This window comes from Stenella coeruleoalba (genome assembly GCF_951394435.1).
Source record: "Stenella coeruleoalba genome assembly, chromosome: 18".
In the NCBI taxonomy this organism is placed as follows: Eukaryota; Metazoa; Chordata; class Mammalia; order Artiodactyla; family Delphinidae; genus Stenella; species Stenella coeruleoalba.
The window spans coordinates 64315992-64330992 of NC_137164.1; the positions used below are offsets into that span (position 1 = coordinate 64315992).

The following is a 15001-nucleotide window of genomic DNA, read 5'->3' on the forward strand; positions in this document are numbered from 1 at the left end:
TGTTTTATTACATCTGATACCACAGAAGTACAAGGGATCATAAGAGACTACTATGAACAATTATACATCAACAAATTAGGCAGCCTAGAAGAAATTAATAAACTCCTAGAAATATACAAAGTATCAATACTGACCCATAAAACAGAAAAATCCAAACAGATTTATTACTAATAAGGAGATTGAATCAGTAATCAAAAGCTTCCCAGCAAATAAAAGTCCAGAACCAGACAGCTTCATTGGTGAATTCTACCAAACATTTAAAGTAGAATTAATACCAATCCTCACACTCTTCCAAAAAGAGAAGAGGAAGGAACACTCCCAAACTCATTTTACAAGACCAACATCATCCTTATACCAAAACCAGAAAAGGACACCACAAGAAAATTACAGGTCAATATTCCTGATGAACATAAATGCAAAAATCCTCAACAAAATATTAACAAACTGAATACAGTAATACATTAAAAGGATCATACACCATAATCAAGTTATTCCAGGGATGCAAGGATGGTTCAACACCCACAAATCAATAAATGTGAAACACCACATTAACAAATTAAGGATAAAAATCATATGATCTGCTCAATAGATGCAAAAACAAAAAGCATTTGAAAAATTTCAACATCCATTAAGAGTAAAAACTCGAAGTGGGTATAAAGGAAATGTACCTCAACATAATAAAGGTCATATACAACAAGCCCACAGGTAAAATCATAGTCAGGCACAAGATCAGGAAAAAGACAAGGATGCCCACTCGCACCACTTTTGTTCAGTTTAGTACTTAAAGTCTTAGCCAGAGCAGTTAGGCAAGAAAAAGAAATTAAAGGCATCCAAATCAGAAAGGAAGAAACCAAACTGTCACTATTTTCAGATGACATGACATTATATATAGAAAACCCTAAAGACTCTGCCAAAAAAAACTGTGAGAATATATGAATTCAGTATACAAAACAGTATACAAAAACCTGTTGGGTTTCTATACACTAATAATGAACTATCAGAAAGAGAAATTTAAAAAACAATCCTGTTTACAATTGCATCAAAAAAATACCTAGGAATAAATTTAACCAAGGCAGTGAAAGACCTGTACACTGAAAATTATAAGCCAATGATGAAAGAAATTGAAGACAACACAAATAAATGAAGACAAGACAAATAAATGGAAAGATATTCTATGTCCATGGATTGGAAGAATATTGTTAAAGTTCTCCATACAATGCAAAGCAATATCCAGGGTCAACACAACCCCTATCAAAATTTCAATGCCATTTTTCACAGATATAGAACAAACAATCCTAAAATTTGCATGGAACCACAAAGACCCCCAAATTCAAAATAATCTTAAGAAAAGCTAGAGCTAAATGCTCCTTGACTTCAAACTATATTACAAAGCTATACAATGAAAACAGTATGGTATTGGCACACATAGATCAATGGGACAGAATAGAGAGCCCAGAAACAAATCCACGCATATATGGTCAATTAATTTATGATGAAGGAGCCAAGAATATACAATGGGGAAATTTATGATGAAGGAGCCAAGAATATACAATGGGGAAATTTATGATGAAGGAGCCAAGAATATACAATGGGGAAAGGACAGTCTCTTCAATAAAATGCTTTTGGGAAAACCAGATAGCCGTGTGCAAAAGAATGAAACTAGACCACTATCTTACACCATACACAAGTAACTCAAAATAGATTAAAGACTTGAACATAAGACCTGAAACCATAAAACTCCTAGAAGAAAACATAGGCAGTAGCTCCTTGACATCACTCTTGGCAATGATTTTTTTGTATTTCACACCAAAACCAAAGACAACAAATGCAAAAATAAACAAGTGGGACCATATCAAACTAAAAAGCCTCTGCGCAGCAAAGGAAATCATTAACAAGATGAAAAAGCAACTACTGAATGGGAGAAAATATCTGAACATCATATATCTGATAAGGGGTTAATAATCAAAATATGTAAAGAACTCATACAACTCAATAGGAAAAAAAAACACCAAACAATCCAATTAAAAACTGGACAGAATTTGAATAGACATTTTTCTAAAGAAGACATACAAATGCTAACAGGTACATGAAAAGGTGCTCAACATCACTAATCATCAGAAATATGCAAATCAAAACCACAGTGAGATATCACCTCACACCTGTTAGAATAGGGCTATTATCAAAAAGACAAGAGATAGGGCTTCCCTGGTGGCGCAGTGGTTGAGAGTCCGTCTGCCGATGCAGGGGACATGAGTTCGTGCCCCGGTCTGGGAAGATCCCACATGCTGGGGAGCGGCTGGGTCCGTAAGCCATGGCCGCAGAGCCTGTGCGTCCGGAGGCTGTGCTCCGCAACGGGAGAGGCCACAACAGTGAGAGGCCCACGTAACACAGAAAAAAAAAAAAAAAAGACAAGAGATAACAAGTGTTGGAGAGGATGTGGAGAAAAAGGAACCCTTGTTTACTGTTGTGGGGAATGTAAACTGGTGCAGCCACTATGGAAAATAGTATGGAGGTTCGTCAAAAATTTTTAAAAGCAACTATCACATGATCCAGCAATTCCACTTCTGGGTATTTATGCAAAGGAAGTGAAAACACTATGACTGGAAAAAATGTAAGCACTCCTATGTTCAGTGCAGCATTATTTACAATGGCCAAGATATGGAAACAACCTAAGAATCCACTGAATGATGAATGAATACAAAAAATGTGGTACACACACACGAATATCATTCAGCCATAAGAAAGGAAATCCTGCTATTTGTGAGAACGCGGACGGACCTGAGGGCATTTTGCTCAGTGAAATAACAGAACAAATACCCTATGAAATCTTAAAACACACGCAAAAACAATAAACAAATGAGCTCATATACAGAGAACAGATTGGGTGCCAGAAGCAGGAATGCAGGTGAAATGGGTGAAGGTGGTCAAACAGTACAAATTTTCTGCTACAAAATAAATAGGTCATGGGGATGTAATGTACAGCATGATGACTATAGTTTTAATACTGTCCTGTAGATTGCAAAGCTGCCAAGAAAGATCTTAAAAGTTCTCATCACAAGAAAAGAAACTTGTGTAACTACGTGTGGTGACAGACGTTAACTGGACTTACGGGGTGATCATTTCACAACATGTAAATACATCAGATCATTATGTTGTACACCTGAAACTAATACGCTACATCAATTATAGCTCAATTTAAAAATCTGTTTTAGTATCAATATCTTACACATGTAATGTCACGTAGGGCGACAAAGACTCTTTTTAGAACCAAAAGCTGTTGCTTTGGTGAACTACAAATGCAACCGGCATTAAAACTTCATGCCGGTTAAAAAAAGAAAACTTTCAAATTTTGTTTAACTCCTGGAATACTAAGAGCAAAATTCAATAGCTCCAAGTTTTGTTTCTCCACAATAAATGAAACCTTATGCACTAAACCCAGTGAATGAGATTCAGAAAGAAGTAATGGCTTTGCGAAGCTGTCTTCTCCACAGGAAGCCTAGGAGCTGACCGAATAATGTTATCATCTTGAAACCAGGTGCTTCAAATACCGGTTCCTAAAAAGAACTGCCTACATCAATTGAAGAGCTTGCATTAAACGCCACAGTCTACCTCCCATTCTTCCTTTCCTCTTTCGTAAACGCTAAGAAAATCCAAACGAATTAAAGTTTCAAAACCCGTGGATGAGGCAAAGTACGAAGGCGGGGGAAAGAAACTGCAAGTGAGTGCGACGCACAGGGTAGCAGGGGAGGAGGTGATGCTCTGGGGGTCAAAGCACCAGCGGCGGTGCAAGAAGCTGACTGCCGGCGGGCTAAGAGACGGCGTCCCAGGCGCCGTCGGGGTCCCGGCCGCCGGTGCGTTCCGGACCCCCCGGACCCTCCCTCCGCGCCGGCTCGGCAGACGGTCCGGCCCGCACTCACCTGGCCTCCAGCAGCAGCGGGGTCTCCGGCCACTTCGCGGCCAAGTTGGCAGTCACCGCCTTGGACGCGGAGGCGGTCCGCGCGCCGAACAGCGAGAGCCAGAGTGCGGTGGAGCCCAGGAGCAGCCGCACCACGTCGCCGGCCTTCGCCATGGCGCGGCGGAGGAAGCGCGATCCCCCCAGACCCGGCGCCCACAGCCCACAGCTACTAAGCTACCCCCGGCTCCTCCCGCAGCGCGCCCGCCCACTTCCGGTGGAGGGAGCCCGAGTCCGTTACTCGGACCGGGGCCTGGCTTGGGCCGAGCGCATGCGCCGAGCGCTCTGGCGCAGTCCCTTGAGCCGCAGAGGACTGAGCCCTGAGCCACGTAGGTGCGGGCGGCGCCGGAATGCGGAGTGTGGCTGATGCTCCGGCGGGTCCACAACTGGGACCTCCGGTTCTCGGACAGAGACTCTGGGGCACGCGGCCAGGAGACTGAAGTGGGATTTTGGCCAACTAAGGCTGGCTGGAGATGGCAAAATCTGGAAGCGAAAGCACGAACCAGCGTGGTTGTTATCCACATTGCACAGGCGGAAAAAAGGCCTATCAAGTTCAAATACCTACCTCGTGGGAGTCTCAAATTTTATTGCATATTCGAGTCACCTGGTCGATCTTTTAAAAAGTCCTATGCCGAGACCACACCACGCACCAATTACAGGGCAATATCCGGGGGTGAGATTCAGGCATCAATAGTATTTAATCCGCCCTTCCCCCCAGGTGCTTCGAGTATGCGAAAACCAGTGACATCACCTGGAGGGCTTGTTAAAACCCAGGATGCTGGGCCTCATCCCGGTGTTTCTGATTAAGTAGGTTTGGTGTGGGGGCTGATAATTTGCATTTCACATCCATCAAGTTCCCAGGTGATGCTGATACTGCTGGCTGGGAATTATGCTTTTAGCCTTTGTTCTCAAAAGTGGTCCACAGACCAGAAGCTTCAGCATCACCGGGGAGCTTATTAGAAATGCAGAATCTCAAGCCCCACCCCAGCCCTACTGACTCCAAGCCCCTAGATTAACAGGCACCCCACGTGATAGCTTTGCTCGTTAAAGTTTTGAGAAGAGCTGTTTTAGAAGGTTACAGGTGAAAATGCGTAGAAAAATGATAGTTGTTTTTGTCGTTATCAGCCAAAATGACACAGCTGTGATTGGGTCTCGATTTCATCCAAGGACTGTCTGACCCGAAAACTCATCAGGTTCAAAAACAAAACCTTGGAACAGAGCTAACTGGTTTTCCAGTACATATGACTCATCAACTCAAAATACTCCGTTTTATTTAACTGGGCAGTGGTGAAGCCTCAAGATTCTGGCTGCTAGTCAGGAATGATTCTTTTTCTATTCAGAAGAGAGGAAATTTATTGTAAATATTAAAATATATGGTAAAGGGACGCAGCAGCCGGGGAAACTAGTTTAGGGGATGCACTGATCTATTCCTTTTTCCCCCCATGACTCCCTTGCTCTGTAGGGAATCTGGGTCTCTCCAAGTTGCTGAAACATGACCACTACACTTTTTCTTTTCCCCTCATTTGCTTAGTAAGTATATACCTTTTCTTGGAAGACCTTGCTCTGGAAATTCTACTCAGGTCTCACTTCCTGAGGTTAGCCTTCCTTTCCTGATGGCTCCCACTTGGTATGATCTATCCCTCCTTTAAATTCCCATAAGCTCTTGATTTTAACTGTCATAAACCACTTATAATTCTCACTTTAGAATTTGAACACAGTGCTTATTTATTCTACTAGAGATGATATATTCCCTGAGGGCTCATGCCTTATTCATTTTTAGCATCCCTTGCAGTACCTAGCACAGTACGTTACTGAGGCTCAATAAATATTGAAGAGCCCTTGTTTTATGGATTGGTAGGCAGCGATCTAATGCAGATGAGTAAGGAGCTTCATTTCTATGCATAGAGCATAAGAAAGAACATATTATGAATCCTTCACAGGTATGTACTTTAATTAACTCCTCATTTCCACTTATTTTTGGAGTGAATTTTTGACTGAGCTTGTGGGATGAAGGAAATAAACTATTAGCAGTGAATGTTTTAAATGTCAGCATATCTGATGGGTTGATTTGCCATTTAAAAAGTCACATGCAATACACTATTAAAGGACACTACTAAAACGTATATTATTATACATTCCAGTACATTTGAGTTCAGAATAGTGAGGAATACATTTCTCTTTTAAATATAATGAAATTAATCTAATGCAGGGCTATTTGTTTACATAATTATTATACATTTTAGCTTATATAGTATTTTTCTAGAAATTTAAATGGGTTTGAAATATTCCTCAGACTGGGCATCCCTGGGCATAATCCTCTACTGCAGAACAAAAGAAAGAGTAGGATTGAATGATATTTAAGTGTTGGAAGAAGTCACTGAGCGGACATGACCACAGGCTGACCCTTGAGCAGAACCTGGGCCATCAGAGACTCCTTACTCCCTCTTTGGAATGTGCATTTCACTCACGGCTTCTGCACTAGGAACCACTTCAAGGAAGCAGCCTGAGAGAATAATGTTATTGAGACCATCTGGACTGTATACATGCCTGAGCCCCATTAAGACCTCTATATGAACTTTTAAGATTCTGGCGGGTGGGTGCAGAGCTCTATTATTCTTGTAGCCCCCTATAACAAGCCTCGTGTGTAAGTTTCCCTTGCTGATGAAAGCTGCCACCTGCCAATCTGGAGTAATCTTCCTAATTCTCTGGTCTCTCTTTGCCATCTGTATGTGGGGGCCGGATTCTAATTTCACCTGGGGAACTCCTGAGGCTGTGAACTAACATTAAGGTCTCTTCTATATGTCATTTCTAAGGACAGATAGAAAAACTAAAATGCAAAAATTAAGTGACTCAGTAAAAGTCACTCAAGTTAGTGGAGCAACAAAGTATTCCAACCTCTATTATCCATAATCCTTTGGCACAGATTGGCTGTGAACTGAATGTAGTTCAGGGACACAATTGCACTTTAATATTTCTTAGCAAAATGTTATTCAAAGTTATTCACATCGGGATAATATGAATGGAAATTGATGAGGATAGCAGTTTTCACTGTATGTGGAAGAAGTGATTAATGAATGCTTTATAATAAGAATATTGTGTTTAATAGAATAAATCATCTTGAATTATTTTTAGGCACAGCATAGACTATTTAATGAGAATAGTGGTTACTGTTACTGCCAAATTATCATGCAGTAGAATAAAACTTTAATTTTCTCCACCTAAATAAAGTCTCACAGCTGCAATGGCTTTTAAAAATTATCACCCCTAGGTCTTCCAGATATCCCTTATTAAGAAAGACTCTATTCTCATTTTTTAATTTGAGTATCTTAAACACAACAATTTCCCCTTATCCTCGGGGGATATGTTCCAAGGCCCCCAGTGAATGCCCGAAACCATAGATAGTACCCTATCTATACTATTTTTTTTCCTGTACACACACACCTATGATAAATGAGACACAGAGATTGACAGCTATAACTAATAATAAAATAGAACAATTATAACAACATACTATGATAAAAGTTACGTGAAGGTGGTCTCTCTCCCTCTCAAAATACCTTATCGTACAAATATAAAGCCTTTTGCATCTTAACTTTATCATGCACTGTGGCCATAAAGTTTGCAGCTTGAGGTGCGACAGCAACACTAGCATAGATTTCTCTTTCCTTCTTCACAATTTCACAGATAGAAGATTCGTTCTTACCGTAGATCTTAGCAACCTCAGCATGTGATTGTTGTTTCCTTATTAGGGCAAGAACTTTCACCTTTCCACTTAAAAAAAATAACTTTAAGGCTTCTCTTTGGCATACCTGATTTGCCAGCATCACTACTCTTGTGCTTCGGGGCCATTGTGAAGTAAGCTAAGGGTTATTTGAACACAAAGCACTGCGATATCCCAACAGTTGATCTGATAACCCAGACAGATGGTTACTAAGTGACTTTGTTCAGTGGATGCACTGAACAAAGGGATGATTCACTTCTCCAGTGGGATGGCTCAAGATTTCATCCCTCCGTTGGGAATGGAGTATGATTTAAAACTTATGAATTGCTTATTTCTAGAATTTTCCATTTAATATTTTGGACCACAGTTGATTGCAGGTAACTGAAAGCTCAGAAGGTGAAACCACAGATAAGAGGGGGCTACTGGACACGAAAATCCTGCTCTTCATTCCATGTGGGAAGAATTTATAGGCTTAAGTAATCTGTTATGCTTTTCCTCCCTTAGCCAGATTACCCCAAAATCATAACCAAAGAGTAATGGTTTAGTTTCCTTTACGTATCAACAGTAACCGTGATTTTTTAGGTTTGCATATTTTACTTAAAATAGATTACAAATGCCTCACAAATCTTTAATTCCAGGTGTGTTTGATGAAATTTTCAAATAGCAAATTAACTATGTGAAATACATAATTTTTAAATTAATTATTTGGGATGATATTAGAACTTTAAATCTGCTATGTAACAACCTTCTGTTCTTATATACGTGGTCAGTATTTTATAATTATGCATTCAAAGGTTGCTAAGTCACTATTCTGCTGCTTTTATTATTTGTTTTATTTCTTCAGCAAAACACCCAGGATTGAAATGTGTTGGTAGAAGACAAAGAAAAGTATATTCTGTGTTTACATCTTCTAGTAGAAGTTTGTATAGTTATGTGCACAAACATTATTTTCTTCAAAATATATTGTACATCATCTATGGGAAGAAGACTGTATCAAAAACTGGGAAAAATACTGAGATAAAATGTCTTCAAAGGCCTTAGAGTGTAGTAAGAACATAAGAACTTATATCAATATATTATTACAGAGAAAAGTTAATAAAGTTCTATAAAAGTCCAGAAGAAGACACATTTTTAAGAAATCTTGTTGAACCAATAAACCAATGAAAAGCAAATTTTCTCATTAAAATTATTTCCTGAGTTTAAATCTAGCACTTTGAGAAGCTGTACAAATTCTTTCAATCCCTAGGGAAGCATCTGAAAAATACTGTCATGATTATTGACCACAAAAATAGTCATGTGTAAAGCAGCTACTTTACATTTATGTCATGAAACACGGTCTCAAACCTTAAGTGACACTGTCATTTGTTTAGGAAGGTAGTACAGTACATAAAAAGTACATAAGTTTTATGTGACAAGATCTGAAGGTCTGCCACATTACAATAACTGTGAGAGGAATTAAAGGAGGAGACTGTCTTAAGAAAAGCCTCAAAGAATAGGTAGTGTGACTACACTTTGAGGAAAGTATAAATGACTTAGGTGTCAGCACTGTCATTGCAGCATGAATGCAGCCATAGACAATATGTAAAGAAATGGATGTGAATATGTTCCAAAGAACATTACTTAAGGACACCAAATTCCCTATTTTCACATATCATGAAATCTTCTTTTGCTTTTTGTAAAATTAAAAAAAATTCTTAACTCTCGGGCTATACATATTTGGCCCATGAGCTATAGTATGCCAACCTTTGGTTCTAAGAAAGTTTTGCAGGAAATCTATGCAAGAAAGCTCATAGAATTATTGTTTATAATAATAACACCAACAACAAAACTAGGTGCAGCTCAAATATCCGTTGAAGTAGAATAACAAAATACTCAAATATCCATTGAAGTAGAATAACAAAATAAATTGTGGTTTATTCGTTCAATAGAATACTAACAGCAGTGACAATAGTCACAGCTATATAGATAAACAGATGAATCTCGAAAACATGTCAGTGAAAAAGCAAGTCACGAAAGCATACGTGTACTAGGAATCTATTACATGGGGTTCAAAAAGAGATAGTACCAAATGATATAAACTTTAGGGAGACATATAAACTCTAATGAAAGTAAGGGAATGATTAACACAAAATTCAGTACATTTATTATCTCTGGGTAAGGAAAAAAGATGAGATCAAAGATGGACCCACAGAGAGCTTCAAAGATATTGGTAGTAGTCTAAGTCTTAGGAAAGGTGGTGGGTACATGGATCTTACTTGCCGGTGATGTGGTTCATAATTTTTACAAAGCGAAATAAAAAGCCACAAAATGAATTATGTCCATGTCTTCCTTAAAAAACCCTGACGCTTCTCCACTGCCTACAGAATTAAGATGAAATTCCTTATGTATATACTGCTTGAAACACTTAGATTTTTATAATGTTTAATTGAATACTGGCTATGGTTTCTTCATTTCCTGGAAGATCCTCTGCCGATGTTCTAAATCTTGCAGTGTTGTTCAGAAATACCCTCTGTTGGAATGGCTAAGTTTTTAGAGAATCTTTCTATGGCTATTTTACTTTCCTTGTGTTTAAAAAGCAAACAAACATTTAAAAATATTTAACAGTCTGATCCCATGTACCCATACCTTTGTCCTCAATCTCATTACCATGTTCCTTATTCTTAAAATTATTTTCCCTTTCCTTAGCTTACTAGGCCCTTTTGTGTACTCTGTTTAATGTGAATGTTATACCTTTTAGCTAGAATTCACTTTCATTCTTTTGCATCTGGTGTAACAGCAAAGCCCATGCCTTTTCTATTATACCAGGATGTAGAGATAACGTCTTAGTCACCATGTATCTCCAGTTCCTTGCGTGGGGTTTAGCTGATAATAAGTGCTCAACTAATATATCCTGAATATTAAGTGAGGAATGGATTAGAATTGTAACTTCTCTAGAATATTTCAGTTTTCTTTTGGTCAATTATTTTCAGTGCTTTCAATGAAACAACTACACAAAATGACCATAAAGCAATTAAATTAATTTTTCAGACAAACATTCCAGAATTTTCCTATTTAAACAAACCTCCTAGAAAGTCCACTTCAGTGGATATGTACATTATCAGATGCTACAACTGGTAAAAGTATTTTTTTTAATTGTGGTAAAATACACATATGTAAAAATAATCATCTCAACCATTTTTAAGTGTGCAGTTCAGTAGTAAGTATAGTCACATTGTTGTATAGCCCATTTCCAGAACTTTTTCATCTTGGAAAACCAAAACCCTTTATCCATTAAAACACACCTCACCATTTCTCCCCCACCTCAGGCCCTCTCAACTACCATTCTACTTCTGTCTGTGTGAATTTGACTACTCTAGATACCTAATATAAGTGGAATCATGCAGTATTTGTCATCTTATGGCTGGCTTACTTGGTTTCCATTAATGTACTCAAGGTTCATCCATGTTGCAGCATGTGTCAAAATTTCCTACCTTTTCAAGTCTGAATAATATTCCATTGTATTTACATGCAACATTTGTTTACCCTTCATCTGTTGGACACTTGGGAGGCTTTCATCTTTTGTGAGTAGTGCTGCTACGAACATGAGTGTCTCTCGGATGCACTGCTTTTAATTTTTTTGAACACACAAATGTATACCCAGAAGTGGAATAACTGGATCATATGGAAATTCTATTTTAAAATTTTTTAGGAACTGATACTCTTTTCCATAGTGGCTAAACTATTTTACATTTCCACCAACAGGGCACAAAGGTTTCTGGGTTTTTTGCTTGTTTGCTTGTTTTGTTTTTTATAGTAGCCATCCTAACGAGGATGAGGTGATAACTCACTGAGGTTTTGATTTACATTTCACTAACCGCTCAAAGTATATTTGAAATATAAGGTTTGACACTAATTCGAGAGCTAATTTAGGAGTACCCAAGTAAGTAACTTCCATAATTGTGTGAGCACAAGACACTCTCCTTTGTTTTTGTCCCTCCGTCAATGCTTCACTCAGATTATCTCTCAACGTATCACCTAAGAGATTGAGTTAGGCTGACAATATCAACAACCCCAGAAGAGTAGCTTAAGCCAGTAAGAGATCATATTTTTTCTCATAAAACTGGCAGTAGGCAATCTAGAGCTACTTGCCAGCTGAAAGGTGCCCAATCTTTTGTGTCTTTTTGTTCTGCCATGTTTACTGTGTGGATTTTAACCCGTCATAGATGACTCCTATGTCTCCAGGCATCACTTATATTTTCTTGGCAGGAGGAAGAAGAAAGAGAAAGGACAAAACGTAAAACCTGGATGCCAACCGAATTGGCTATATTTAATAAACTTTCCTGGAAGCCCTAGCGAATGACTTTCTCTGACCTCTATTAACTAGTTCTCTGCCATCTGGTCACATCTTGGTGTCGGAAATGCTGGGCACATTTTCCCTATTTCTCCCAACTAAATTGGGATTCTGTTACAAAGGAACCAGAATATCATACGCATCCTGTTGACAGCTGGCTGTGTTCGCTACACCATGTATCCCTTCTGGTTTCATTTTGAGGCAATGGATTAACCTGGAAACTATGGGGAGTTAGATTCTAGAAGCCAAAGGACAAGTTGTAAGGCAACATCAGGAAATGGACGGCCTGCCATAAGTAAATACCTTCTAGCCTAATATAAGTACCATAATGTGGGTTTAATTTGTTGAAGAAACACTTGAAAGTCCAATGCAGTAAGTTAAGACATGCCTTTATTTAAAAAATACTACAATTAAAAAGTAACAAAACATCAAAATTTAGTGCTTTTATCTTGAATCGGTTATATTTGCAGCTGCAAGTGCTAAAAAATCGCTTTGTCTAAAATTAGTTGTATCAAGTATCATGAGCCAAGAAAACTTACGTCATTTGTGTTATTTTGGTTTAAAATCCTCCTGACCCAGCAACTAATCTAGATATAACTAAATAACAATTTGTTTTATTTCAAAAGCCAAAAGGATTATTTTTGCCGAGCTAAAGGAAGACCAGAGAAATTCATTCTTCCCATTTACTTCCTCATCTTATTCTGAGTGTATAATTCAGCTCTAGAATTAGGAAAAGAAAGAAGCGCAGAGACACTTCCAATAGCACATCAAACAGGGGATTTATATGATGTGTATATTGTGTCCAATGGAGATACTGAGAAGGAAACAGGGATGGAAAGAAAGAGGAGATTTTACAATATTAGCCGACTTGGTAAACCTTTTTATTATTGATTAATTAATTAATTTAACATCTTTATTGGAGTATAATTGCTTTACAATGGTGTGTTAGTTTCTGCTTTGTAACAAAGTGAATCAGTTATACATATACATATGTTCCCATATCTCCTCCCTCTTGCGTCTCCCTCCCTCCCACCCTCCCTATCCCACCCCTCTAGGTGGTCACAAAGCACTGAGCTGATCTCCCTGTGCTATGCGGCTGCTTCCCACTAGCTAGCTATTTTACATTTGGTAGTGTATATATGTCCATGCCACTCTCTCACTTCGTCCCAACTTGCCCTTCCCCCTCCCCGTGTCCTCAAGTCCATTCTCTACATCTGCGTCTTTATTCCTGTCCTGCCCCTAGGTTCTTCAGAACCTGTTTTTCTTTTTTTTTTTAGATTCCATATATATGTGTTAGCATATGGTATTTGTTTTTCTCTTTCTGACTTACTTCACTCTGTATGACAGACTCTAGGTCCATCCACCTCACTACAAATAACTCAATTTCGTTTCCTTTTATGGCTGAGTAATATTCCATTGTATATATGTGCCACATCTTCTTTATCCATTCATCTGTTGATGGACACTTAGGTTGCTTCCATGTCCTGGCTATTGTAAATAGAGCTGCAATGAACACTGTGGTACATGACTCTTTTTGAATTATGGGTTTCTTAGGGTATATGCCCAGTAGTGGTATTGCTGGGTCACGTGGTACTTCTATTTTTAGTTTTTTAAGGAACCTCCATACTGTTCTCCAGAGTGGCTGTATCGATTTACATTCCCACATACAGTGCAAGAGGGTTCCCTTTTCTCCACACCCTCTCCAGCATTTATTGTTTGTAGATTTTTTGATGATGGCCATTCTGACTGGTGTGAGGTGATCCCTCACGGTAGTTTTGATTTGCATTTCTCTAGTGATTAGTGATGTTGAGCATCCTTTCATGTGTTTGTTGGCAATCTGTATATCTTCTTTGCAGAAATGTCTACTTAGGTCTTCTGTCCATTTTTGGATTGGGGTGTTTGTTTTTTTGATATTGAGCTGCACGAGCTGTTTGTATATTTTGGAGATTAGTCCTTTGTCAGTTGCTTCGTTTGCAAATATTTTCTCCCATTCTGAGGGTTGTCTTTTCGGCTTGTTAACCTTTCTATTTATTTGCTTTTTTACCTCCATTCCACTTTGGGGCCCCATGTCTTTTTTTCCTCTTCCCTCTTTTCATTTCCCTTCTACTGTTAATCTGATATTACTCATTTTTAATTGAATGTGAATGCATTTCCAAACCTAAACTAGAGTTGCCAGAGGGCTATTTGGAAGAGCTGTTCGGTGTGTTCGAAGGTCATTCACTGCCCCTGCTCATGGCTATGCTGGAAGAAAAAGGGACCTGGACACAAACTGAGAGGGCACAGGTTATTGTGCTCTACAGGGTCCCCGCTTTATCCATCCTTGGCTTCTATACGCTTTTCCCTGTAGTTCAGGCTTCTCTCCTCACATCAACACCTTTAGCTCAGTGGTCCCGCTTCCTCCTCGCAAACTGTATAAACACCCAGTGGACTAGCACTTTTGTCTTTTGCCCCAGAATTTTTTTTTATTTTGAATCATTTTACATCCAGAACATGTGGGGCTGGGACTTCTAAAGATAGGTGAGATGCATATGAATGTACTTCTCAGAAACATCTTAGAGGGCGCTAGGCAGTAGGTAAATACGGATCAGCGGGTACACCCTGGCTGGGTGGAGACCGTCAGTCATGTGTGGCAAAATTTCCCGACACTTGGCTACTGGGGACTTAGGTATTTTTGTGCATTATGTTAATATGTTAACTTATGTGATTATAGTGAAGATTAAACTACCAATGTGAGCACTGTATGGGTACTCAAAAAACAATAAAGAGTGGATAAAAACTCTAAGAACAATGGCATTGACTTGGGAGAACGTCTCACTGTTTTTTACCTCATTGTAATGCATCACAAGAAGTATGTGTAAAACTTCATTAAATAAAATAATCTCTATAAAATGCCTTGTGCATGCCTAGCAGATGGCAGACACTAAAATGCAAATATATAAGTAAACATATTATCCTATTATATATTTATCATATTATATTACAATTATATCATGTTATA

General features: G+C 38.7%; 1 protein-coding gene across 3 annotated transcripts in view; it reads right to left on the reverse strand.

Annotated features, from left to right (window-relative positions):
- UGGT2 (UDP-glucose glycoprotein glucosyltransferase 2) overlaps positions 1-5082 on the reverse strand; it is a 166483-nt gene extending 161401 nt beyond the window's left edge. For all 3 annotated transcript variants that reach the window (XR_013824820.1, XM_079902835.1, XM_079902836.1), the window contains exon 1: positions 3918-5082. Coding sequence is in view for 2 of the 3 variants with exons in the window: in XM_079902835.1 (XP_079758961.1) it covers positions 3918-4069 (152 nt within the window). In the remaining variant the exon portion in view is untranslated. The remainder of the gene's footprint in view (positions 1-3917) is intronic.
- Positions 5083-15001: the final 9919 nt, after the last annotated feature.